General features: G+C 36.8%; 1 protein-coding gene across 2 annotated transcripts in view; it reads left to right on the forward strand.

Annotated features, from left to right (window-relative positions):
* The window catches only part of TBC1D15 (TBC1 domain family member 15), a 79737-nt gene that overhangs the window by 20182 nt on the left and 31893 nt on the right, over positions 1-27662 (forward strand). For both annotated transcript variants that reach the window (XM_003355517.4, XM_001925336.6), the window contains exons 2-6: positions 8712-8810; positions 9496-9570; positions 12357-12495; positions 18577-18787; positions 26859-26961. In XM_003355517.4, coding sequence (XP_003355565.1) covers positions 8712-8810; positions 9496-9570; positions 12357-12495; positions 18577-18787; positions 26859-26961 — 627 coding nt within the window. The remainder of the gene's footprint in view (positions 1-8711; positions 8811-9495; positions 9571-12356; positions 12496-18576; positions 18788-26858; positions 26962-27662) is intronic.

Consider the following 27662-nt stretch of genomic DNA (forward strand, 5'->3'; position numbering starts at 1 on the left):
ATTTCATTGGTGGTTTGTATATATACCCTCTATAACAATAGCATTACTCCCCTTGTCCCTGCCACCTCTGTCCCCATTTTTTTTGTGGGGGGGGGACAGAGACACTTAGTTATAAATAGTGTCAGTTCCTCAATCTTGTGCTTGATCTGTCCTTTTTCTTTTTCTCAAGACCTGTCCTCCCATTGTTGAATTTATGTCATAATTTTCATCTGGCAGTATCCCTCTGTTATACTTGAGATTTGGTTTAAATTCTGTTTAAGACTTCTCATTTTGTGTTTATCATTAGTAGTTTTTAGCATTTTAGTTGTGAAACAAAACATACATACAGAAAATCACACTTATATAACTTAATGAGTCACTAGGCAGACATCCTCATAACCACCACTGTGGTCAAGAAATAGACCTTTGCAGCCACTCCGGAGGAAAGCTTTCCATGTACCCTTCTCCCCCTAAGTAACTGCTGTCCTGTTATAGTACTTACATTCTTATATTTCTTTGTTATTACTAGCATTTTTAAAACACTGCCAACCTTTTTTTTTTTTTTTTTTAAGTCCTTCTCTATCCTCTAGTTAGTATTACTGGGTACTTCTTTCAGTTTTATTTTTCTCATTGTACCTTTGTCTTTCATGGTATTTGCTTTTTAGGACTGCACCCATGGCTTATGGAAGTTCCCAGGCTAGAGGTCGAAGTGGAGCTACAGCTGCCAGCCTCATCACAGCCACAGCAACACAGAATCCAAGCCACGTCTGCAACCTGCACCACAGCTCACTGCAATGCCAGATCCCCAACACACTGAGTGAGGCCAGGGATCAAATCCGCATCCTCACGGATACTAGTTAGATTTGTTTCTGCTGTGCCATGATGGGAACTCTCCTTGTTTTTCTTTAGATAGTTCATTCTCTTTACATTTCAACTTAAATTCCTTTTATCGGGGTTCCCGTCGTGGCTCAGAGGTTAACGAATCTGACTAGTATCCATGAGGTTGCAGGTTTGATCCCTGGCCTCGCTCAGTGGGTTAGGGATCCAGCGTTGCCGTAAACTGTGGTGTAGGTGGCAGACTTGGCTCAGATCCCGAGTTGCTATGGCTCTGGTGTAGGCTGACAGCTACAGCTCTGATTAGACCCCTATCCTGGGAACCTCCATATGCTGTGGGTGCGGCCTTAGAAAAGACAAAAAAGACTAAAAAAAAAAAATTCCTTTTATCAAACACAGTATTTCTTGATTTTGAAAGATTGGACATACATGACTTAAAAAAAACAAAACAAAAAAACCCAAACGGTAATACCCCAAACCACCCAAATCCTGATTTTTTTTTTTTTTTTGTTGGTCTTTTTAGGGCTGCCATGCAGCATATGGAGGTTCCCAGGCTAGGGGTCCAATTGGAGCTGTTGCTGCTGGCCTGCACCACAGCCACAGCAGCATGGGATCTGAGCTGCGTCTTCGGCCTACACCACAGCTCACGGAAATGCCAGATCCTTAACCCAGTGAGCAAGGCCAGGGATCAAACGTGGGTCCTCGTGAATGCTAGTCAGGTTCATTACATTTCATTAACCACTGAACCACGACGGGAACTCCCCAAATCCTGATTTTTGAGGGCAGCTGTATATACTGTTGTTATAGTTTTCATATTCAACTTTCTCTGCAAAATGTTCAGAAAAATAAAATGGAAACACACCATTTTAATTTCCGTTAGAGATGCACTCCAAACATGCTTTGCCATGTAATTTATTCCCTTGTAAAGTGTCACAAGTTAATAAGTTGTTAAGGTTAGAGAATCTGAAGTAGATTTTTGTAATATCTCAGATATATGTGCTGGAAAAATGATAGGCTGTTTTGTTTTTACATTTGGTGCCTCTCTATCCTTAAGGTAGCATTCATGGGAAGTCTTTACTGCCTATTCATTGTCTTGCTATGTGGCATGCCGGTATGGACTTTTATGCAGAAGGAGTTTCAGACGTGTATCTAGTAGTGCAAACTTTTGTTTCATTGTTTTTTTCTTTTAGTTTTCTTTCCTTTCTTCCTTTCTCTCTCTCTTTCTCTTTCTCTCTTTCTTTCTCCCTTCCTTCTTCCCTCCCTTCTTCGCTCCCTCCCCCCCTTCTTTCTTCCTTTCTCTTTCTCCCTTCCTTCCTCCCTCCTTTCTTTCTTTCTTTCTTTCTTTCTTTCTTTCTTTCTTTCTTTCTTTCTTTCTTTCTTTCTTTCTTTCTTCTCTCTCTCCCTTCCTCTTTTTCTATCTCTTTCTCTCTCCCTCTCTCTTCCTTCCTTCCTTCTTTCCTCCCCCTTTTTCCCTTTCTCCATAGGTGCAGCACATAGAAGTTCCTAGGCTAGGAGTGGAATTGGAGCTGCAGCTGCCAGCCTACACCACAGCCACAGCCACGTAGTATCCAAGCCATGTCTGCAGCCTACACCACAGCTCACGGCAATGCCAGATACTTTAACCCACTGGGCAAGGCCAGGGATCGAACCCTTCTTCTCATGGATACTAGTCCTGGATTCATTACCACTGAGCCACAGTGGGAATTCCCTCACTTAGCTTTCTCTTTGCCAGCTTCGTGACATTAATTTTCATTGACCTTCACCTCCTTAGAATATAATTTTTTTCGTATCGTTCTTTATGACTTATATATTTTTTCCTCTTGTGCCTATAAACTCTTCCTCTCCCCTCAAATCTTTTTTTTTTTTGTCTTTTTAGGTCCATTCCTGTGGCATATGGAGGTCCCCAGGTTAGGGGTCTTATCGGAGCTGTAGCTGCCAGCCCACGCCACAGCAACGCCAGATCTGAGCTGCCTCTGCAACCTACCCCACAGCTCGCAGCAACATGGGATCCTCAACGCACTGTGCAAGGCCAGGGATCGAACCTGCAACCTCATGGTTCCTGGTCGGATTTGTTTCTGCTGTGCCACAATGGGAACTCCCCCCTCAAATCTTAAGTAGTAGAAAAAAACCAGGCAATGCTGATGTCCTTTCTTTGCTTCCTGTAGCACAGAGGACCTACTCATGTTCACAGATCAGGTAATTGGTGACTGCTTTAGATTGGAATATGAGCACATAGGATACTGGAACAGTGTTGTCAGTATCCCTGCATGCTGAACCTTAAGTTGATTACCTTTTTCATTATGTGCTCTTTGGACAAATAGCACTTGTCAGAGCAGACCTGAGTCTCAACCTTAGAGTAAGGAAAGAACCTTGATTAAATCACTTAATTTCCTTGCATATTTTTTGCAATTATAGAGTGGGAATGATGACACCTCTAAACTGAGTTGTGAGGATCAAATGTGATAGTGTAGAAATGTTTTGTAAAGTAGTACATAATAGAAATATTATATCATCGATAATACCATTTGAATCTTTTTTATTTTGCAATAGAGATCATGAATAAAACCAGAGTAAGGAAATTGGAAGTCTATTTTACTAAAAGTATTATCTTAGATGAAATCCCTGATATCATAATTGTTCCCTATAGCAAAATCATGTTTCATATCAAACAGGCTTGGAGATAGACTTTCAGATATTAGTCATTAACACAGATAGACATAGGAGGCAGATTGTCCTTTGGCATAATGGTACTCCTCAGGGATCAGTTAATTGTAGAGTTTAATGAAGAAATAGCATCATCATTCTTTTGTTATAAGATCAAGTTCTAATGGGACTTAGGCTTTTGTATTTTAAGCTGTTTGAAGTAGTTGATTCAACCATATTTTATTATATACATGTACCCACAAACTGGGATAATGAACAGATATATGTTATAAATAAAAAATAAGTAAAATCATTCCCTCAAAACAAGTTGAGTGAAGAGCTATAAAATTAAAATGGCAACTTCTGTCACATTAATTGAAACATGCACTAAAAGACAAAACATTTTAAGAAATTAATAGTCCTTTTTTAACATAGGTATATTACATACTGCTTATTGGTTAAAATATTGTATTAGAAATAAACCATTTAAAGACGTGAAGCCTTGGAGTTCCTATTTGACTCCTAAGCTGGGAAATGCCATATACTGCGGGTGCGGCCCTAAAAAAGACAAAAAAAAAAGGTGTAATACCTCTATTGTTTTACACTAAAGACTTAAGATATCATAGTGAATATTCAGTGTAGAAGTCATAATTTCCATTTATTTCAGGACTGTAATTATGTATTGTAATAAATTGTAATCCTCACAAATTCAAACCAAGATGGATATGATTTTATTTTATTCCACTCCATTCTGCTCTGCTGCAGATGCGGAATATGGAATTTTCCAGGCTAGGGGTCGAATGGGAGCTGCAGCTGCCGGCCTATGCCACAGCCACAGCAATGCCAGGTCCAAGCTGCGTCTGTGGCCTACACCACAGCTCACAGCAACACCAGATCCTTAACCCACTGGGCGAGGCCAGGGATCGAACCTGCATTCTCATGGGTACTAGTTAGGTTCGTTTCTGCTGAACCACGATGGGAACTCCCCAAGATGCCTTTTGAAAGGGACTGAGCTTCTTGGGTTGAAGGTTTGGGAATTCAGATGCAGGAGAATTTTAAGGGGCTTCGTTTAAAGGACGAATTGTTAAATAGTTAGCTACTATGTTGATTTATAAACACATATAAAAATTCTTTTTAGTCCTTGAAGCAGCATTATTTTATAAATCTAAGTAATTTCAGAAACTACTTTCCAACTGGGAGTATGGGGTTAGATGCAAACTATAGCATTTGGAGTGGATAAGCAATGAGATCCTGCTGTATAGCACAAGGAACTATAACTAGTCACTTGTGATGGAGCATGATGGAGGATAATGTGAGAAAAAGAATGTATATGTCTGTGTGGGTGTGTATATATGTATTTATGTACGTATGACTGGGTCACTTTGCTGTATAACAGAAATTGACAGAACATTGTAAATCAACTATAATAGAAAAAATAAAAATCTTAAAAAAAAACCTGCTTTCCTCTATGAAAGCCATATAGAATTTTTCTGGTAGTTTCTTGAGGCAATAACAATTTCATTTAATGGTGAAGGTACCAGGAAATCTGAAACTCACTTCTTCCTTTGATATATTTGTGGTCTTGAGTAAAGTCATTCAGCAGCTCTGTCTCAGTTTATTCTTCTGTAAAATGGAGATGGAGATAATAAGATGTCTTCTGACTCATTCAGTCTGGTTTTGAAGACTAAATGAGATCAAGATGCTTTGAAAACAAAGTGCTATTCAGTTGAAACTGTTATCATAAAGTTGCCTCATATTTGAAGTAAGTAATATACTAACATGAATGTGGGTTTGTTTTTGTTTTTTTTTTTTTTTTCTGTCTTCTTAGGGCCGCACCTGCAGCATATGGAAGTTCCTGGGCTGGGGGTCAAATCGGAGCTACAGCTGCCGGACTACACCATAGCCACAGCCACACCAGATCTGAGCCTCGTACCTACACCATAGCTCACGGCAATGGTGTATCCTTAACTACTGAGTGAGGCCAGGGATCGAACCTTTGTCCTCATGGGTACTGGTCAGGTTCGTTACTGCTGAGCCATGACGGGAACTCCTGACTAGTATTTTTTTGTGTGTGTGCTTTTAAGTCTTATAAGACTTCATGAGGTTAGTAGCTAATGAAGGTAAATTTATTAATTTTATACTTTCTGCAGAAGTAATTTGTGTTGGTTAATGTCTCACCTTTCAAATCAGAAAGCTGAACGTGGCTACTTTAAAGACAGTGCGAGGATCCGGCATTGCCATGAGCTGTGGTGTAAGTTGCAGACTCGGGTTTGGATCCCTCATTGCTGTGGCTCTGGCATAGGCCGGTCGCTACAGCTCCGATTAGACCCCTAGCCTGGGAACCTCCATATGCCGAGGGAAGTGGCCCTAGAAAACGAAAAAAAAAAAAAAAAAAGACCATAAATAAATAAAGACAGTGCAAGTCTGGGTTTGAAATTTAGATATGTAATGTTTTCCTCAAAAAGTACTAAAAAGTTAAGAACACAGAACATGAGTGTGGGTTTGACTTTTTCAGAAAGTGCTTGGTACTATAATAGTTTTTAGGTGTTTTCCCAGGTAAATTACATAGGAAACTCAACTTTTTTTTAAATGAAAAAAAGAGAATAAGGCAGCAGTTCACCAACATGTTTGGGAAAGAAAGATCTGCTTAATGTGTTTCAGTTACATGAAGTGTTTCATTTGATTCTTTAGGGTTCATTTATTTCATTGATTCCAGAATCTCTTTAGTATTAATAGTACCACAGAATCTTAGATTGTGCTGTTAATGATATGAAGCTTTTCTTGGCAAATGAGTGTCCCTTTTTCAATTAAGAGGACTATGGAATTCTCAGTTATTCTTATAGCTAAGTCTTAGGTGAAAATATGCTGAAGTGTGGTTTCTGGCTATGTCTCTATTTGTCACAAAACGTTGAGATTTTAAGGGATTTTTTTTTTAACCTTACCATACTTTTGTTTTTTGGCCCCACGTGTAATTATCTAGTCCAGTTTTGTCGATTGCTAAAACTAAGTCCAGAGAGGTTATAGTTTATACTTATGGAATTCCCTCTTTTTACTTTACTTACTCAAATTAATTTTTTGATTACTGAGGCTATATATAACTATATTCACTTTGAAATATTCAGGTAAGTTTGGCATTATCATAGAAAGTTAGAATTCCTCTTTCAATCTTTTCCAATCCCATTCTGTCTGTCATAGGTAACCTTTGTTAACATTAACGTGTGTCCTTCTGCAGCTTGATCTCTGTATTTTATACAGATATAGAGAAACTTTTAAAAGTATGAATGTTATCGTATTACGTACATTTGGAAGTTTTTTCCATGTATGTTTTCCTGTTTAAATCTACCTCATCTTTAATCCCATACAGTGAATATCCCAGGCCATACTTTATAATTTCCTTCTTTGCTGTCATTTAGATTTATACCTTCTCTTTCCTTCTTTCCTACTCTACCACCCACCATATTATAAATAGATATGCATACCTTTGTGCGTATCTGTGAATAATTCTCTATGCTTTAAAATTTTGCTTTTCTTTTTTTTTTTTCTTTCTTTCAACCTCATGGTTCGTAGTCGGATTCGTTTCCGCTGTGCCACAACAGGAACTCCTAAAATTTTTCATTTCTATACAAACAACAGAGCATTGTCTCTCACCACTCCCCAACTCATCCTGTCCCCAGTCTTTGTCTTCTGCTTAGTGCTAGTCTGGTGTTTAACGATATTTCAGTGAAGGCCATCTTGGGATTTTAAGATCAGAACTGCTCTGGTGATCTTGATTACTGGAAAGACTATTTCTTGACTTAATATAAGGCTATATCCCAAGTGATGGATATAATACAGGAGAGGCAATAAAAGTAATATGGGAGCTTTGTAGTGTGGTGGCTAAGAGATCAGTTCTCTGATATCAGGCTGCTTGGGTTTCAAACTCCACACCACTCCTTAACCACCCCTTACTATTCATTTGTATCGTCAGCTTTAGGCAGGTTGTTTTAACTTTTCTTTGTTTTCTCGTTCACACAAATGGACTCCTCATCTTAATGATGTACTCTTTATAATGATATAGAATCTATGGTCTAGGGTTATTGTAAGGAATAAGTTATAACATATGGAATTCTTGGTGCCTAAGTGCCAGTTAGGTGATGGGGTTCTGGTGGTGTTTGTCTTACATTCTTGGTCCCCATGCTATTCTGAATAGTGATGTGATTATAATAATAAAGGACTACATAAATATAAAGTACACTGTATTCTAAACTTCGGTCAAAATTACTTAGGTTTTCAAGTGACTATTTTCCTTTTACTAAACTTTCATAATGAAATTATTATTATTATTATTAATTTTTTTTTGGTCTTTTTAGGGCCGTACCCGCAGCATATGGAGGTTCCCAGGCTAGGGGTTGAAGCTGAGCTGTGGCCACTGGCCTATGCCACAGCCACAGCAACATGGGATCTAAGTCGGTCTGTGACCTACGCCACAGCTCCTGGCAACACTAGATCCTTAACCCACTGAGTGAGCTCAGGGATCAAACCTGCATCCTCATGCATTCTAGTCAGGTTCATTACGACTGAGCCATGACAGGAACTCCCTGAGTGGTATTTCTAAGTTTTTTTTTTAAGGGCTACTACTGTGGGATATGGAAGTTCCTGGGCTGGGGTCAGATTGAATCTGTAGCTGCTGGCCTACACCATAGCCTCAGCAATGCTAGATCTGAGCTTTATCTGTGACCTGCACCGCAGCTTGCAGCAATGCTAGACCCTTAATCCACTGAGCAAGACCAGGGATCGAACCTGAGTCCTCACAGGTTCTTAACCCACTAAGCCACAATGGGAACTCCTAAAATAATATGTTTTTATTATTATTATTATTATTTTTTTTTGTCTTTTTGCCTCTTCTAGGGCTGCCCCTGTGGCATATGGAGGTTCCCAGGCTAGGTGTCAAATTGGAGCTGTTGCCTCCAGCCTACATCAGAGCCACAGTAACATGGGATCCGAGCCGCATCTGTGACCTACACCACAGCTCATGGCAACACCAGATCCTTAACACACTGAGCAAGGCCAGGGATTGAACCCGCAACCTCATGGTTCCTAGTTGGGTTTGTTAACCACTGAGCCACGACGAGAACTCCTAAGATAATATATTTTTATATGAAATAAGCAGAAACTTGGTTCAGGCATTATAGGAAAACATCTCTTAATTTTTTTAAAAAACAAATGAATAGTGTTGGATAAAAATGATGTGATTAATCTTATTTTTGCTGTTTTAGATTATATATGAACAGGAAGGGGTCTATATTCACTCATCTTTTGGAAAGGCCAATGACCAGGACAGCTTGATTTCAGGAACATTACGTGTTTTAGAAAAGGTATGTTTCTAGTAAATGACTTTATTTAAATGTTTAAATAAAAATAATTTTAAGTTAATAATTGGGGCATTATCATCAAGTTTGAATTTCACATGCAATATAAAATTTTGTAATCAAGCTGTGGTTGTAAATTTAACATGGAAGTGATACTAGAAATAAAATGCTTTAGATAAGCCAGTAAAATGGCATGAAATATTTTATTTTATTTTGCTTTTTAGGGCCGCACCTGCAGCATATGGAAGTTCTCAGGCTAGGGGTTGAATCGGAGCTGCAGCTGCCAGCCTACACCACAGCCACAGCAATGTAGGATCTGAACCTTATCTGCGACCCACACCCCAGCTCACCGCAGCACGGGATCCTTAACCCACTGAGTGAGGCCAGGGATCAAACCGTCATCCTCATGGATACTAGTCAGATTCCTTACCACTGAGCCACAATGGGAACTCCAGTATTTTAAAAAAGTTGTAATAATATAATTTTTATAATGGAAAGCGGAATTTAGAAATCTACAGTCATTTGTCAAATAGTGGTTTATATATGATATTGCATGTTTAATGTGCTAATAAATTTAAGGTATTGGAATTTTAGGTGTTAAATTCCATTTTGTTTCAGGGAATTAAATATAGGTGACTAAAATATAAGATATTGCTGAATAGTAAATACAGTTAATAATTTCTTTCTCTAGGATGCTGAAGTAATAGTAGACTGGAGACCACTGGATGATGCATTAGATTCTTCTAGTATTCTCCATGCTGGAAAGGTATTTAAGAAAAAAAAAAGTATGACTAAGGGAATGCTATTTGTTAAATAAAAATTTACTGACATATAATTCATATAGCAGAAAATTCGCTCTTTTAAAAGTATATAATTCAGTATTCTTAGTGTATTTATAGAGTTGTGCAGCCATCACCAATATTAACTTTTAGAACATTTCTGTTATTTCCAAAAAAGAAACTGTACCTTTTAGCATTCACCCCTCATTCCCACTTAACGCCAGCCTCCTGCATCCATTAATTTTCTTTGTGTCTCAGAGGATTTTCATCTAAATGGAATCATAATTTATGTAGTCTTTTGTGGCTGGCTTCTTTCATTTAGCATAATATTTTCAAGTTCATCCATGTTATGGCACCTATCAGTGATTTGTATCTTTACTTTTTTCCCCCCTTCTTTTGCTAAATAATATTATGTTTATGGCTATGTACCACTTTTTTTTTTTTTTTTTTTTTGGTCTTTTGTCTTTTTGCTATTTCTTGGGCCGCTCCCGCGGCATATGGAGGTTCCCAGGCTAGGGGTCCAATCGGAGCTGTAGCCACTGGCCTACGCCAGAGCCACAGCAATTTGGGATCCGAGCCGTATCTGCAACCTACACCACAGCTCACAGCAACGCCGGATCCTTAAGCCACTGAGCAAGGGCAGGGACCGAACCTGCAACCTCATGGTTCCTAGTCGGATTTGTTAACTACTGCGCCACGACGGGAACTCCTGTACCACATTTTGTTATTCATCAGTAGAGGGACATTTGGGTTGTTTTCACTTTATTATTTATTTTTTTTTCTTTTATTTATTGCTTTTGAGGGCCACCCTGGTGGCATAGGGAGGTCCCCAGGCTAGGGGTCGAATCTGAGCTACAGCTGCTGGCCCACACCACCACAACAGCAACACAGGGTCTGAACCATGTCTGTGATCTACACCACAGCTCACGCAACGCCAGATCCTTGACCCACTGAGCAAGGCGATGGATCAAACCCACAACCTCATGGTTCCTAGTTGGATTCATTTCCACTGTTCAACGACAGGAACACTTGTTTCACTTTTAAGCTACTATAAATAATGCTGCTGTGAACGTTCGTATGTAAGTTTTTGTGTAGATATTTTTCCTCGAAAATATAGGAATGGAATAATTGGGCTAACTTGTGTTTTACATTTCTAAAAGGTATTGATGCCTCACTATGGAAGGTAGACATTTATCTCTATCTTATTGCTAATTCACCTTGAAACTCTGGCTCACTTGTCCATATTTCTTCTCAAACTCTTTAATCACATAGATGACCTTCTGATTTCATCTTAGAAACATTTCTTCCAGAGCCTTCTTGCAAGTTCCTTTTGAAATGGTTGCTTTCTAGGTTGGCTGTGCATGCAGCCATTATCCTGGGGATTCTTTTTACCTCTTTCCCTTGTTTTGATCCCCATTTCCTGGATCCTGTGCTGTTTTCTGTTTTGTTTTACTCTCTCGATTCAGTGCAGCTCCTGGGCTTCCTCAGTAAAAGGGTGAATGAGGGCAAAAACATTTCTTTTTTCAGACTTTTCTATCCTATTCTGAATTGATAGCTTCGCTGGTATAGAATTACAGTTCGAAAATAAATTTTCCCCCATATTTTTCAAGTTATTGTCTCAGGTTTGACTAATTTCCTTTACCAATGTTAAGGCTACTGCATTTAGATTTCCTGATTCTTTTTGTTTTTTTCTTCTTCAGGAGCTTTTTAGATTGCCTTTTTGTTCCCTAGTGTTCTAGATGTCTTGAAAGAATGCCTTTGTAGTCTTTTATCAATTGTGTTCAGTGCTCAGTAAGCTCTTTTAGTGTGAAAAACTTGTGTCTTTTAGTTTTTAGCAGTGTTCTTGAATTATTTTAGTGGTTATTTCTTCTTCCTCTCTGTTTTCTGTTTTCTTTCTTTCTGGAGACCTTTTCTCTTTCTTTCTTTCTCTAGACCTTCTGGACCGATCCTGTAATATTTTTACACTTAACTTTTCAATTTTCTAATTCTTTGTCTATGAGTGTGTGATTTTATAGGAAATTTCTTTAGTTTTATCTCCCAGTTCTTCTATTGCCTACCTTTTTCATTTTTGCTGAAAAAATGAAAAATTTCTAAGGAATTTTGTTAAGAGTATCCCTCCCTCCCCCCTTTAAAAAAGTAGCATCATGGATGTAATATTCTTCTTTATTTCTGAGTTTAAGGATCACTTTTTAGATGTTTTCATCTCTCTGTGTAGTTCACTTCCTCTAATTGACTTTTTTTCCCACTTATTTCTCTTGGACTTTGACTCATGTAAACACTTGCCTTTGCCATTTGGAGATTTTTGTATTGTGGTGCTCATACTTAACAGCAGACACAAAATAATGATTATATTCTCTCTGTGTATGGGTAGGTGTGTTAATAGTTGTGACTCAGGGTGACCTTGGGGAATCCCTGCTTTTTGAAACCTAGGTCTTTTTCCTTGGGCTAGTCATTTGTCAGAGATGAATCTACATATTCCAGCCGAGGCTGGGGTTGGGGTTGGATTCCAGTGTTCTGGGAATTGAGTTGTGGGAATCACTTAGCTTATATTTCATTGACAACCCTAATGGCTAGAGAATCTGGACAAACTTTTCTTGTCTTTTGGTAAATTGAGCAAGGGAGAAAAGGGTAAGATATACTGTTGAGTTTTCCTGCCAGTGATATCTGCTGCAACCTACAAACTCACTTTATATAGATGCTGAGAAGACATTATTGATTGAAATGAAATTCAGGATTTAGTCCCTAAATATTTTATATGTTATAATTATTTTAGGACTCCAGTTCAGTTGTAGAGTGGACTCAGGCCCCCAAAGAAAGAGCGCATCGAGGATCAGAACGTCTGAACAGTTATGAAGCAGAGTGGGACATGGTTAATACAGTTTCGTTTAAAAAGAAACCACATACCAATGGAGGTATGAATTAAATCTTTTGAAATCTTTAACTGATTTGCTACAATGTAATATGAACACAAGTGCAGCAAAAATGCTTTAATGTTCCTCATTCAGAAGGATGATTTGGTCCTTTGATTAATACGTATAACTCATTTTGTTTATATTCCCTTTTCATATTTTTATTGCTTTGTTGGTCGTGACTTCATATATAAGGCTTTAAAAGTACTTGTTTTGTAGCTATGAATGGCAGATAAAAGAAACACTTGAAAAAATTGCTTTGGCTATCTCTTATGTGCATTTTTCTTAATCCAATAGAATTAAAAAAAAAAATGTTATTTCATCTTAAAGCACCAGGGGGAGATGAAGTATACCCTAAACCATACTGTTCTAATTTCACTGTTTATTGGGCTCTTCATGGCAGTCTCCTCTTTATAAATGTTCAGTCACTATTATATATATATATATATAAAGAATATAATATATGTAAAATTTGTGTTTGCTGCATGGAGACTGTCTACATGTAGGTAACAAAAAAGACCCAAGCTGGCGACCTGATAGAACACATGTACTACTTCAGATATGATCTAACTAGCCCATTTGTGATCTCTTAAAATATATAAAACACTGCATAGAGTTAACATTTTTTTTTTGTATTGATTCCTTTGTGTTTTATAACTAAGGATTTTTTTTTTTTTTTTTTTTGGCTTTTTTGTCTTTTGGCCTTTTCTAGGGCTACTCCCACAGTATATGGAGGTTCCCAGGCTAGGGGTCTAATTGGAGCTGTAGCTGCTGACCTACACCAGAGCCACAGCAATGCAGGATCCTAGCTGCGTCTGCAACCTACACCACAGCTCTTGGCAACGCCAGATCCTTAACCCACTGAGCAAGGCCAGGGATCGAACCCGCAACCTCGTGGTTCCTAGTTGGATTCATTAACCACTGAGCCACAATGGGAACTCCTAGGATATTTTATCTTTTAATAATTTTGGCCTGAATTTAGGATTTATCCACATTTACTGGATTCGAAAAGGCTAACCAAAACTTTTTACTAGACTATATAGTGCTACATTTATATGCTATTGTTACTAAATAAAATTGATTTTTATTATTTTTTATTTATTTATTTTTTTGCTTTTTAGGGCCACACCGTGGCACATGGAAGTTCCCAGGCTAGGGGTTGAATTGAAGCTGCAGCTTCAGTTCAGTGGAATCCTTAATCCATTGAGCGAGGCCAGGGGTCGAACTTGAATCCTCATAGATACTAGTCAGGTAACTTACCACTGAGCCATGACAGGAATTCCTTAAAATTGATTTTCATTTATGGCCTCTGGAGTCATTCTCATGTATAGTAATATACTTTGTACTATATCATTTTTTTGGGAACAATGGCAGTTAAGTAAATAGTAAATCACAAGTTTTCCATTAACAGTTTATGCATAAACTTTTTTTTTTTTTTTTTTTGGCATTCGCTTTCTATAGGGAATGTTCTTTTCTACTAGAACAATGCCAAAATGTTAAAGAAAGATAAAACCACAGGATTTTAGTATATTTAGCATGTGAGGGATTTTGAACTTCTCTAGACTGGATCTTCAGGATTGGTTTAGGTGAATTGCTGTTTTTGGTTTGTTGTTGCCTCATAGTATATTGTTGCCCTTGAAAATGAAAAAGGTTACAGAAATGAGCAAAAGGAGTTAATTTTCAGAATTTTATATTTGAAGCGTACCATATTTGAGAAAAGCATAATCTGACAGAGATCTTTTTATATTAATGGTTTTTAACTTTTCCTGCACTTTGAAATCACATGGGGAAGTTATTAGGCTTTTAAAAAAGTACCAATGCCAAGATTTCATCTAGCAAGTTAAATGATACACTGGAGATGGAGCCTGGGGACCTGTATTTTTCAAAAGTTCTCCTGGTGATTTTGGTGTGCGGAGTTGAGAATTTCTGCGTAGCTGTATAGCTTAGCAAAAAACCGCTGACATAAATATGTCTTAATGTGTCTTGGAAATGCATTGTGACTTGTAAAGAACCTTTATTTAGTAATTATTAAAAGTTAAAGAGATATTTTTCTTTTTTTCTCCACTATTTAAAAAATTTTATGATTGTGCATAGCAGCAAGAAATAAATTGAACATTATGGCCCAGTGTACATACACCTGTGTATATTTAACAAAATGGGGAGTTAATGAAGTACATTTATTCTGTTCCATCTCATCGTGTCCTAGACTGTCTACCTCATTCAGTTATAGTTCATCAAAATGCCTTCCTAAAGAAGATATTTTCTAAGCTTGATGTTTCGGTATTCAAAATTGTGCCATTATTACATTTTTACATTTTTGAAAATAATTTTTTCAAATAAAATTTTTGTATGTTACAACTTTCACTGTTTAAAAAACTTTTTTTTGTGATTCACAGGGGGAAATTGGGACAAACCTTTAAAAAATTGACTATTGAAGACCTTTTTAACTTGATATTTCTGAAGAAATGTATTTCTGTGGTGTTCCCACTATGGTGCGGTGGGTTAAGAATCTGATCGCAGCAGCTCACATTGCTGTGGCGGTGCTGATTTGATCCCTGGCCTGGTGCAGTGGGTTAAAAAGATCTGGTGTTGCCATACCTGTGGCTTGGATTTCTATGTGCCATGGGTCCAGCCATAAAATGAAAAAATTTTTTTTCTTAAGTCTTTCTTTGTATATACTAGATCATATGTTTTGAAAATTTAACTTCCCAGAACAACAGACTACCGAGATGTTCTGGAAACCCATCCAAATAAAATGTTGTGTCCTTGATGTTAATTCAGTTCAAGACATATGGAGACTTATTGAACTATTTTTTTTTTTTTTTAATTTTCTGCTGTTATGGCCAGTTTGTTGGAGATATTTTTTATATGTATTTGGTAACATATTAAGTTTATCAGAACTAATTAGTATTATTTAAAACCTTTCACTAAAGAGAAAAGGAAGTTTTGAGTTAACTCTTGGATTCTGTTTTCCTTGGTAACCATTTCTATTTCTGGTTAGCTATTGGTGGTACACTAAATTGCAAATTACTTTTCTGTTGATTTAGTACTAGGTTATGCATTTATTTAACACATCTTTGAATACCTACTATGTGCTAGTCACTCTTCTAGGCGCTGCAGATACAGTTGTGAACAGAATTAAGTTCTTATTCTCATGAAGCTTATACTCTAGTAAAGGGACTTCTGGGATTGACTTATAATGTTTCTTTAAGTGAAGCTTAAGCTTCAAGTGAAGAAATGTGTGAGGCATTTTTTATTGTATTTAATATGTAATGTATGTCTTTTCCATTAACAAGGCAAAATTTATGTAAAATTTTTACTTTTGAATATGTGCAGACTCCTGATAGTTCACATAGGCTGTGTGTGTATAATATTTTTCATATGATTTTCTTGTATTACTTTGGATTAAATACTTATTGTATAACTTTAGAGTTTAATTAAAAAATTGTTTTTTTCATGGCTGTTTTGCTGTGGAAATATTTTTAGTCTTTGCAGATAATCTAGTAGTTATGCATTCTTTCTACCTAGTCCAGGTACACTCATATTTAAGTGAATCATAAGGACACTGTAATTCTAAAATTGTTTTCACTTCGATATTAGTTTGTAAAGGTGTCATAAGCTCTATAGTATACATTCCATTGAAACATGATGTGTAGTAGTCAAGTGGGCACATGGTACTTAATTTGGTACCAGCCTTAGATAGAAATTCACACATCTGAACTATTATGGAAGTTAGAGCACTGCATAGTTAAGCTACTTTAGTCTTTCTGGACTTTGTTTGAAATAATACTTCTTAAAGTATCCATGAGAAAGTGGTGGTATCTGCATTCCTTGAAGGTAGAGGTTTTTGTAAGCTGCAGGTTTTTCTGTGTCAGTTTAGGAGATCTTATTGGAGGTGACAAAGCTGAAGTGTTTTGTAGTGTATGTAGGAAGGTAATGGAAGCTGTAGTTTTTTTTTTTTTTTTTTTTTTTTTTTGTCTTTTTGCCATTTCTTGGGCCGCTCTCACGGCATATAGAGGTTCCCAGGCTAGGGGTCTAATTGGAGCTGTAGCCACTGGCCTAAGCCAGAGCCACAGCAACGCAGGATCTGAGCCGTGTCTGTGACATATATCACAGCTCATGGCAACGCCAGATCCTTAACCCACAGAGCAAGGCCAGGGATGGAACCCGCAACCTCATGGCTCCTAGTCGGATTTGTTAACCACTGCACCATGACAGGAACTCCTGGAAGCTGTAGTGTTTTGTAGTATTATGTAGGAAAGTGGTGGAAGGTGATGTACATGTCGGTCAGTACTGATTGGTTTACTCTTGAAGTTCCCTAAGCGAATATTTATGGAGTTTATCTTTGTGGAATTGATATTGTTGGCACGGAATTAATGAAGATTTTCAATAACAGGATAGTATGACACTTTTTAGGAACAAACACTAGAGAAAAGTTTTTTTTTTTAAATTTCAGAGTCATGACATGCTTGAGTCTGAGTTTAAAATGTTAAAATGACATATTAATTAATTGATTAATTTATTTGGCTGCATTCATGGCACGTGGAAGTTCCTGGGCCAGAGATTGAATCCAAGTTGTGATTGCAACCTATACCACAGCTGCGGCAATGCCAGATCCTTAACCCACTGTGCCGGACCAGGAATTGAACCCATATCTCAATGGTGACCTGAGGAGCTGCAGAGACAATGTCAGATCTATAACCTGCTGTGCCACATGGGAACTCCTAAAATGGCATTTTTAGATTAGAAAGTTAATTATAAGTATTAGTGAGACGAAAGTGAACATTTTCCCCCTTGTTCTTTAATTTTTATTTTAAAAGATAATCTTTAAGTTGCTTATTATCAATTATGATACTACTCACAAACCTAGGATTTTAAGATTCTATAAACAGCCCATACACTAGGAAATGTTTTATTTTACATGGCTGTAATTTGGTTTGAACTGAGGTCTTAATAGAAGGTTGATTTGTTAGGAAGATTGAGTGTATTCATTCTTTTTGAAGCATTCACAACTTAGTTACCTTTTCATCTTCAACTCCTCATTTTCTTTGGGTTTTTGCAAATGTCTGTCTTTATACTCCAATGGTATTTATTTATTTATTTATTTATTTTCAGGGCTGCATTCAACAGCATATGGAAATTCCCAGGCTAGGGATCTAATTGGAACTATAGCTGCTGGCCACAATCATAGCTCAGAGCAGTGCTGGATCCTTAACCCACTGAGCGAGGCCAGGAATTGAACCTGCAACCTCATGGTTCCTAGTCGGGTTTGTTTCTGCTACACCGTGATGGGAATTGCTGTTATTTTTTTTATGCCAGTATACTTTTACTTTCACCTCAGTGTAGTCCAGTAAAAATAATTTCAAAGGGAGGTGAGGAAATAAAGGTTGTTTTTGTTTTAAATGAATCTTTAAGCACATCATGCCATTCATATTTGAGGGAAGTGGAAAAGATGAATATTTATTATTTATTGTTTACTTAGCACTGTACTAGTTAGTTGACAAGTATTCTCTCTTTTAATTTTTAGGATAACATTGAGTGGTAAGTATAATGATCTCAGTTTTACAGATGAAGAAATTGAGGCTCAGAGAGATTCAGGTATTTGCTCCAGATCATACAGTTAGTAAGATGGCAGTGCTGTAGTTTGAATCCAGCCTTTCTGCTTCCAAAGCTGTGATCTGTTTGGGCAAAGGTGATATTTTATTTTATTTATTAATTTTTGGGGGGCCGTGCCTGTGCCATATGGAAGTTCCTGGGTCAGGGATTAAACCTCTGCCACAGCAGCGATCCAAGCTGCAGCAGTGATGCTGGATCCTTAACCTGCTGCACCACAAGAGAACTCCCCAAAGCTGATGTTTTAAACAGGGGTAACATTTTTTCAGTTTGTATGCAGTAAGATAATTATTTTTAAAACTATTAAGAAAATATATGTTGCCATTTCTAATACAGGTAGAAGTCATGGTAATATGAGTGCTATTCATTCCCTAGGTTCAACAAATTTCTGTTAGGCAGTCATAAAGATTGCTGTCAGTACCTTTTTAAAAGGTGAACAAAAATATTTTGCCCCACTTTCTTGTTTTTAAGATGCTCCAAGTCATAGAAATGGGAAAAGCAAATGGTCATTCCTGTTCAGTTTGACAGACCTGAAATCAATCAAGCAAAACAAGGAGGGTATGGGCTGGTCGTATTTGGTATTCTGTCTAAAGGATGACGTCATTCTTCCTGCTCTGCACTTTCATCAAGGAGATAGCAAACTACTGATTGACTCTCTTGAAAAATATGTGGTATTGTGTGAGTAAGTATCAAATTATTTTCTACTTACTGAAACTGGATTGTTGTTTTGGTCCCAAGGCAAATGATTTTTACTTGTCATTGGGTATCAGTGACCTATGTGCATATCAGGGCGCAAGCAGCTTTGGTTTTTTTGGAATGTTGACTACTTTGGATGAATAGCAAAATTTTGCCTGTTTTATTAATTTGGATCTGCAGCTTATCACCTTATTACTGTCTTAAAGATAAGGGTGGTCCAGTATTTTTAATACATATTTAAATGAATGATGACACTTGAGTAATTTGTGAATTATATATTTGCCACATTTACCTTTTATTATGTAGTTTCTGTTAAACATAGAGTTTTATTTGTAATGTTGCAAATTTAAGTCGGGCAAATCTGGGCCTTTAAAATTATTAGAAGTGTGGAAGTCAGTAGCTTTCTCACTTTCCAAAAATCTTGTGTTGTACATGTATACACATACTCTCTTCTTGCTTTTGTTTTTTGTTTTTTATCAAATAGATTTTTGGTATCTTATATTCTGAGCACTATGCTGGTGTTCAGTATTTAGTAATGAACAAGACAGGCGTATTCTTGGATATCTGAGAGTTTATGGTCTTGTGGGGGATGCTGAAACAGTAAATGGCATTAAAACTCAAGAACAAAGATGGAAGTACAGGGTGCTTTAGAACCTTCCAGGAAGGGAGGAACGGGGTACTTCATTCAGACTAGGGTTTGGGTAGGGGTCAGGGAAGACTTTCTGGAGGAGGTGACATCTGGGTTGACGAATGATTGAACATTAGCATGAAAGGGAGAAGGAAATATTTAGAGGGAGAGGTGTTTTAGAATATAAACCATGGTGTTATCACAGAACGTGGTAGCACAGGTCTGCGTATTGGGGGAAGGGAGGGCACCAAATTTAAGAATGAACCAAAGAGCTGAGTAAAGGCCAGAGCATGAAGGATCTTGTAAATCATGTTAGCAGGTGTTTGAGTCAACTAGATGAGATTATAGTGGCATGAACTAGGAGAGTGACAGGAAAGACGGAAGTATTGGATGAATATTTAGGGTTAGAGTTTGTGATTGATTGAATACGTGGAGGTAAAAAGAAGGGAGAAGTTGGGTTTTTAGTTTGGGGAACTGTAGGAATGCTAAACTTCATTAATAATGTCCTCACTTTAACAAAGTGCATAAATGTAGATTATATAAAGTTGGGAGTGATCCAGAAGTTGGAAGATACTGACTGTGTGTTTTTTGGCATGAAGTTCTTTCCCCTTACCATGCTGACCACTTCTGGTTGGCACTAGGCATGCTGCTTAATACCAATAACTGTAAGAAAGTAAGATCTGGTTGGTAATATGTAGGTCGTGGATTTTTTTTTTTTCCTGTTTAGGTCTTGGATCTTGAAGTGAGAAACTGTGAATAGACTGCCACTCACAGCGTGGTATTTCTGGAGGAGCTTTGTCGTGATTGGGGCAGAAGGCTTGGCTGTTGAATAGCTGCTATTAAAGACTTAGTGCTTTTAGCATCATAGCAAGCTCAGTATTAATTCGTGTTGCAATGTAACTGTTACAAAAGAGCTCATTCACTTGAGACTGTTGATTAAAGCATACTATCTAGGAGTTCCCATCGTAACTCAGAGAATGAAGGACTCAGTGTAATCTCTGTGAGTTTGATCCCGGGCCTTGATTTGCCATTGCCACAAGCTGCAGTGTAGGTCTCAGATGCAGCTGAGATCTGCTGTTGCTGTGGCTGTGGTATAGGCCTGCAGCTGCAGCTCCAATTTGACTCCTATCCCAGGAACGTCTATATGCCATGGTATGGCTGTAAAAAGAAAAAAAGCATAGTATCGATTGAGGTGGTAGTCCGTCTCTACTCTTTACTGATAGGGATCATATTTTGGAGAACTAGGCTTGGTTTTACATGCTGAATTTTAGAAGTGTTAGACTAAACTATACGACATGGAAAATATGGCCAGTGTAATGAGAGGGATCAAAATAGTGTCATGAAAAACATTAGAAGAGTTTAACATTAGAAGGGAATTTAACTTAAAGAAGAGGAGTTTTGGTGCAACATTAAATAAAATCTAAACTTCTTACTATGGTCAATAAGGGCCTGCCCTATCTTAGCTCTGTTCATTCCTTAAACTTCATCTCATGCCATTCTCTTCTGTATTCCAGCCACATGGTTTACTTTCAGTTCCTGAAACACCCTAAATTCTTTCTTGTCTTAGGGGCCTGTATGTATGTTTCTTTTGCCTAGATATTCTTCTCGTATCTCTGAGTTCTCAGTTTAATATCACTTCTTTCTCTCTTTCTTTCTTTCTTTCTTTCTTTCTTTCTTTCTTTCTTTCTTTCTTTCTTTCTTTCTTTCCCTTCCTTCCTTCCTTCCTTCCTTCCTTCCTTCCTTCCTTCCTTCCTTCCTTTCTTTCTTTCTTTCTTTCTTTCTTTCTCTTTCTCTTTCTTTCTCTTTCTTTTTTTTTTCTTTCTTTTCTTTCTTTCTTTCTCTTCAGGGCTGCACCCAAGGCATATGGAGGTTCCCAGGCTCGGGTTGAATTGGAGCTATAGCCGCCGGCCTACACCAGAGCCACAGCAATGCCAGAGCCACAGCAACACCAGATCCAAGCCGTGTCAGCGACATATACCATAGCTCATGGCAATGCCAGATCCTTAACCCACTGAGCGATGCCAGGGATTGAACTCGCAACTTCATGGTTCCTAGTCGGATTCATTAACCACTTAGCCATGATGGGAACTCCCCTGCATCTAATTTACATTTTCTCCTCAATTCCTAGCTACAGTGCCTGGCACATAGTATTTGTTCAGTAAATCTTGGTTGAATGAATAAATGGCATGGTATTTATTAGTTCTACAAATAATTTCAAAAGGGTTGTTAAAAGGATTAAACTGTAGATTTGTTTTGTATGACTCCAAAGACAAATTAGAAGGAAATAGTTCGAGAGGTAGAGAGCTTTCTATCCTGGATGGGTTCAAAGATTGAACTAAACAATCACTTAGGTGCACAGAAGGGAATGTGTAATTTAAATATGTGTTGGTGATGTTTTAATGAAGATTGTAAGTGAAACTATGTTTCCTTTTCTATATTTGTAAACAAATGAGAAGTATAAGAATCAGACAGATGGTGATAAAAATATTATTGTCGAGGCTTAGATATGTAGCATCATAATAATTTACCCCAAATTAATATTGAAGACATTCAGTTATCACTGCACAACCACAGGTCTCCTTAGTGAGGCTGGACCACTTATGACATAAATGAGAGCAGGCTATAAACCAGTGTCTCTGTTGGCATGCTGATCCAGGAGAAAATCAGAGTCCGGAAAGGGTTATGCCAAGCATGTACCTTATCTCAGCAGTTAGATATGTCCCTGTGGAGATTTTATTAGAAGATCATATTTCTACCTGGGAACATGAAACTATGGAAATGGTGTCCCGCTTTCTCTGTTTTTTCATTCAATGAGGTTTTTTTTTTTGTTTTTTTGTTTTTTTGTTTTTTCTTTAGGACTCACTATGTCTTAGACACTATACTAAGTGCTGCTGGAAAGGAGCATTTTGTCAAAAAAGATATGGCCTCTGTCATCATGAATTTTGTACTGTGGTGGGAGAGACAAGGATCGATTATATAAATAAAAATAAGTTTTCAGCTCTAATGGTGCTATGAATAAGAGAGATAGAGATGAGGAGTGCATACAACAGGATAATATGTAAGGTGTGTGTGTGGGTTAGTAGTAATTGAAACTCTGAGAGAGGATGAGATTAACTAAAGAGAGGATAAAATGGGACAGAATGTGAGCATAAATGATTACTTACTGCCTTTAATGACCTGGTCAAAGAGAAAAACCTAGCAGAGGAGTCTGACTCCACATACGTTGTTTTTTTTCCTCTTCTTACTAGGCTTTATCAAATTTATGGTCAACCAAGGATGTAGCTGTTTCTGGGGGAGGAGATAGCTGTGTAAAGTGAGTCCTTCAAAAGTTACATCTCTAATACCAGCTACTTCTCCATTGTGTATTCTCCTGTGGCCAGGGGGGGCCAGTTTATTTTCCCTCTGAGAAGTCTGAGATGTACCTCACATAACTTATCTCCAAGCCCCCTCTGTAGCCTAGGCAGAAAATAGACACTCTATCTTCTCTTTCCTATCATAAATTATGTGTAATTGCATTGTGCTGTGTAGCTCACCAGAGATTATGTTCTGAGTCCAAGTGGTAGAATACAGATATTCCAAATAAACAGTTGCCAATAAAAACAAGACCCAAATTTGTATAAGCCATCTTCCGTTATCAGATTCTTAAGGAGATCTTAAAGGTTCTTGTTTTTTATGTTCATTACTTAGAATCCAAATAAGTGGAATTTCCAATTAAGTTAAAGTCTAAAGAATGAAAATTTTCAAATATCCCCAATTTTTTACTCTAGTAGGTGTCATTTCTTGTCTCCGGAGCAGTTATCTTAAGCAAAATGACATTTCTAGAGTCATGTTCTTGTCACAGATCATTGTAGAGCCCAGAAGGAAAAAGAGCAGTCCAGGAAAACATTGGTTTCAGCAGCTCACTGGGGTGCTGGCCAGTTTGTGCCAGGGTCATCCTTCTTGTCTTAACATCAATAGAGGCAATCAGACGGTGTTAATCTTTTTTTTTTTTTTCCCCTCTGATTAACCTACATTGAAGAATGTGGCTTCTAAATGTAGCTGTGTTGTCCTAATACTCCCCATAACGAATTAAGGGTCTTAACATACAGATGAAAAGAAATTGCAAATGTGGGGTATGCAGCGTTGAAAGAGCAGTTGAAAGAGCAAGGAAAAGGCTGAGCCAACTATGCATAGTTCCTTCTTTCAGTCTCACCAGCTGGATCAGTCAGTGCAAAACAGGCCAACTTCTTGAGGCTTATTATTTCTCAAATGGCTTTCTTATCTACCAGGGAAAACAAATTGTCCTATTCATTGATATTAGTGTTCTTTGACTTACCACCATTCAAAGTGTGATACTCAGTTGGATAAAAGAATGAGCCACAAGTGCATTTTTTTGTTATGTTTCTAGAACCGAGTTGGATGCTAGGATGTGAATGAAAGTTACTGGTTCCATTAAAATTATTTTGTATATTGCGCGATTTGAAAATTAAAACAAATATCCAAGTAGTAAGATATTTCCTTAAAAAGCCAAATCGATTGTGTCGTCATATAACACCAACCATTTATGAGATTAAGTTCCAGACCCTCATTTATTCCCTTTGTGAGATACACACATACACACAAACACACATATACTTACACACATGTATATGTGTGCATATGTATAAATTATATAGGGAAGAGTAACCATATAGTTTTGTTGTAAATATTCCATACTTTTTTGCTATTGACCATTTCTGTTTTACATCTTTTTAAATATTTTTATTTCTTTAGCTTTCCATGTTGGTCTTCTCAGTAGCAATATAAAAGTTACTGCTACATCTCAGTGCACAAACATTCTTCAACTGTTACAATTCCTGGGTTTATTCTGAAGTCTTTGGCAGAGCCTCACTCCAAAGTACTTTAATTTTCAGTGGTTATGTGTCTGTAGTTGTGATGTTAGACTATGGTTTCCTTTAAGCCCTTTAGTAGGATCTAATCATTAAAAGTTCTGTGGTACTGCTGCAGTGAATGAAAGTTTTGAATAACATTTTCATAAGTGGTCAACTTCCAGAATATATATTATAATATTTAATCTATCCAGATTATATCAATGTGGTAACCACCAGGTGGGAATGTAACAATATATTGGAATTTCAGTCTTCCTTTTGGTGAACTCTGTGACATATTATTTGTCCTCTTACTGGTATACTTTAAAAAATGATTTGTTGATTACTTTAGGGGCAACCAAGACCAAGTCTAAGGTGACTTCCCTCAGCCCCTCATTACCAGGCATTAGGTATAAAAAATGTTATCCTTCCTTTTAAAAAAGTATCTGTGGTTGCTTGTTCATTGAGCAGTCATTTCTTCCCATCTGCAGTTTTGTGACCTTAGTGTTAGATCTGGAGTCATAATAATTGGCTGAGCATAGATTACTGAAGGTTGCTGGTGTGTTTCCCCTTCAACACAGCCAGTGTTTTGATTTTCATGACCTTTTTTATTTGTAGTTTAAAGAAAAAAAATTTGACTTCATTTATTATTAGGAACAAAAAATAATAATCAGTGTGCCAGCAGCACTGTGTTAGAAAAACATATATTCCTATATTAGTTACTTCTCTTTTTCTGGTACTATGTTTAGAAGTTGACCTGTCATTAAGAAATGCCTTATGAGAACCTGTAGGTTGTCATATTAAGGATGACCCCAAAAAATGTTCAGAAAAATGGTGATTAGTAAAAATTGAACATTTAGAAAGTTATTCCTGCTTCAGATGAGCTCAACTCTTTAAAAAAGCCAAGGGGCTAGGAATGTAAATTGGTACTATGGAGAATAGTATGGAGATTCCTTAAAAAACTAAAAATAGAATTATCATATGATCCTGTAGTCCCACTCCTGGGCATATGTCCACACAAAACCATTTATTTGAGAAGATACCATGACCCCAGTGATCATTGGAGACTTATTTACAATAGATGAGACATGGAAGCAACCTAAATGTCCATTGATAGATGAGTGGATCACACACACACACACACACACTCACACACAAACACGCACACAGTATTACTCAGCCATAAAAAAGAATGAAACAGTGCCATTTGCAGCAGCATTGATAGACCTAGACAGTATCATACTAAGTGAAGTAAGCCAGAGAAAGACAAGTATCGTATCATTTATATGTGGAATCTAAAATATGACACAAATGAATTTATCTGCAAAAGAGAAATAGACTCACAGACACAGAAAACAAACTCATGGTTACCAAAGGGGAAGTGGGGGAGGTAAATTAGAAGGATGGGATTGACATTTATATAATACTATATATAAAATAGATAACCAGAAAGGACCTACTGTATAGCACAGAAAACTATATACTCAAGGTTTTGTAATAACCTACAAGGGAAAAGAATCTGAAAAAAGAATATATATATATATAAATTGAATCACTTTACTGTACCTGAAACTAACATGACATTGTAAGTTAATCAACTACCAGGGGGGAAAAAAGTCAAGGGGCTTATTAAGCTACAGTTGTCTCTGAAGATTGAGTGCTGTTTCTGACTAAGAAAGAACAAGATCCTGTTTTGGATTTCATATCCCTTCTGCATTGCTATTACATCCTGTTTTGTTAGAATTGAGAAGAGATAAGTGTTATTAAAAGTTGTTATCTCAAGCATTTACAATAAACTAGAAATAGGTAGCAGTAAAATAATGCATTTAATTTTTATTTTTAAACACAAAAGTTGTGGATTTATTACGGCTGGCTTACTAAGTTATAAAACTTGTTGAATAGAAAAAAGACTGGATAATTCATTTGATTACTTCGAATTAGATGTCTATTTGGAAAACATTTTATTTATTCTGTATTTGTTAGGAAATGTGGAGAAAAACTTGTGTTCAGAGCCAAATAAGTAAGAACTAAAAACATACTGTTACTTGAACAGTACATACAACCTTGTTGAATAGATTCATATGTGTTTATAATAGTGGTTAGCAGAATTAATGATCTTTAACAAATAATTAATCTATTGTATCTTGTATTTTTAACATTTTATATTGCAATACCACCAAGCTATGGAATGGAGTTGGAAGCCTTTTCAAAATAGGACATTTTCCTATAGTGTACATGTCATGTATACTGATGTATCCTGAAGTATGTTTTGATTTTCTTTATGATAGAAAATACACTCATAATAATAAGAAAAGATATATTTGTAAAGTTTTTCTATTACAGTTTTAAATAAGAGTTTGTTAATTGAGAATTTAATGTTTCATGTAGTTTTGAAACTCACTTGAGATAGTTAGGACTAAGTACTTGCCCATATTGTACTAATGGGAAACAGTTCTAGAACTGGACATTTAAGGTTTTCTTTGTTGTTGTTAGGAAAAATAACTATGCATTAGTAATTATTCATGTAGTAATTGATGCAGTGTGCTTGTATTTTCTACAGATCCTTTTTTTTTTTATTACAGATCTGCACAGGACAAAAGAACACTTCTTGTGAATTGTCAGAATAAGAGTCTTTCACAGTCTTTTGAAAATCTTCTTGATGAACCAGCATATGGTTTAATACAAGTATGTTTCTTAAGTCTGTCTTATATTAATCTGTTAATCTACTCCCTATTTTGTATATCTCCTATTTCTTGTTTTCTCAGAGGTTATACAGAATGTCTTGTGTGTTGTAAACTTTATGGAACTATTCTCTGTACTTTATAGGAATAACATATCATATTATTTGTAAGACTTAGAAACTTCCTTTGTTCATAGTTACTCTTAAGGCAATTTTTCCTTTATCATCTGGTTTGAATTTTAATTTTCCATTTAAGTAAGTTCATTTGGGGTCATGATAGTATAATTCCTCTTGAAGTATTTGAGTATGTTCTGGTATTTGGCTAAAACATGTGCCCTTAACATAGGAAGAAATAAAGATAATTTATTTTTCACTCAGATTTCTATGTAAGCTAATGAAATGCTTGTTTATTCAATTCATTTATTCACTTTTTCATTCAACAAATATTTGAATGCTTACTTTGTCCCAGATGCTCTCTTCTTGGTTCTGAAGATAAAGAAGATAAAGCGGGAACTTTTTAGGAAGGAAGACAAGAGAGCTAAACACTGATTAAAATAAAAAGTGAGGGAACAGTTTTTCTTGTTGTGAAAATAATTGTTTTATAGCACTATCCAGAAGAAATTACTCTTGTTGTCATGATTCACCAGTTATATAATTAGATTAAAATAACAGGGAGTTCCCCTTGTGGCCCAGTGATAACAAACCT

The sequence above is a fragment of the Sus scrofa genome, chromosome 5, assembly GCF_000003025.6.
Source record: "Sus scrofa isolate TJ Tabasco breed Duroc chromosome 5, Sscrofa11.1, whole genome shotgun sequence".
NCBI lineage: Eukaryota > Metazoa > Chordata > Mammalia > Artiodactyla > Suidae > Sus > Sus scrofa.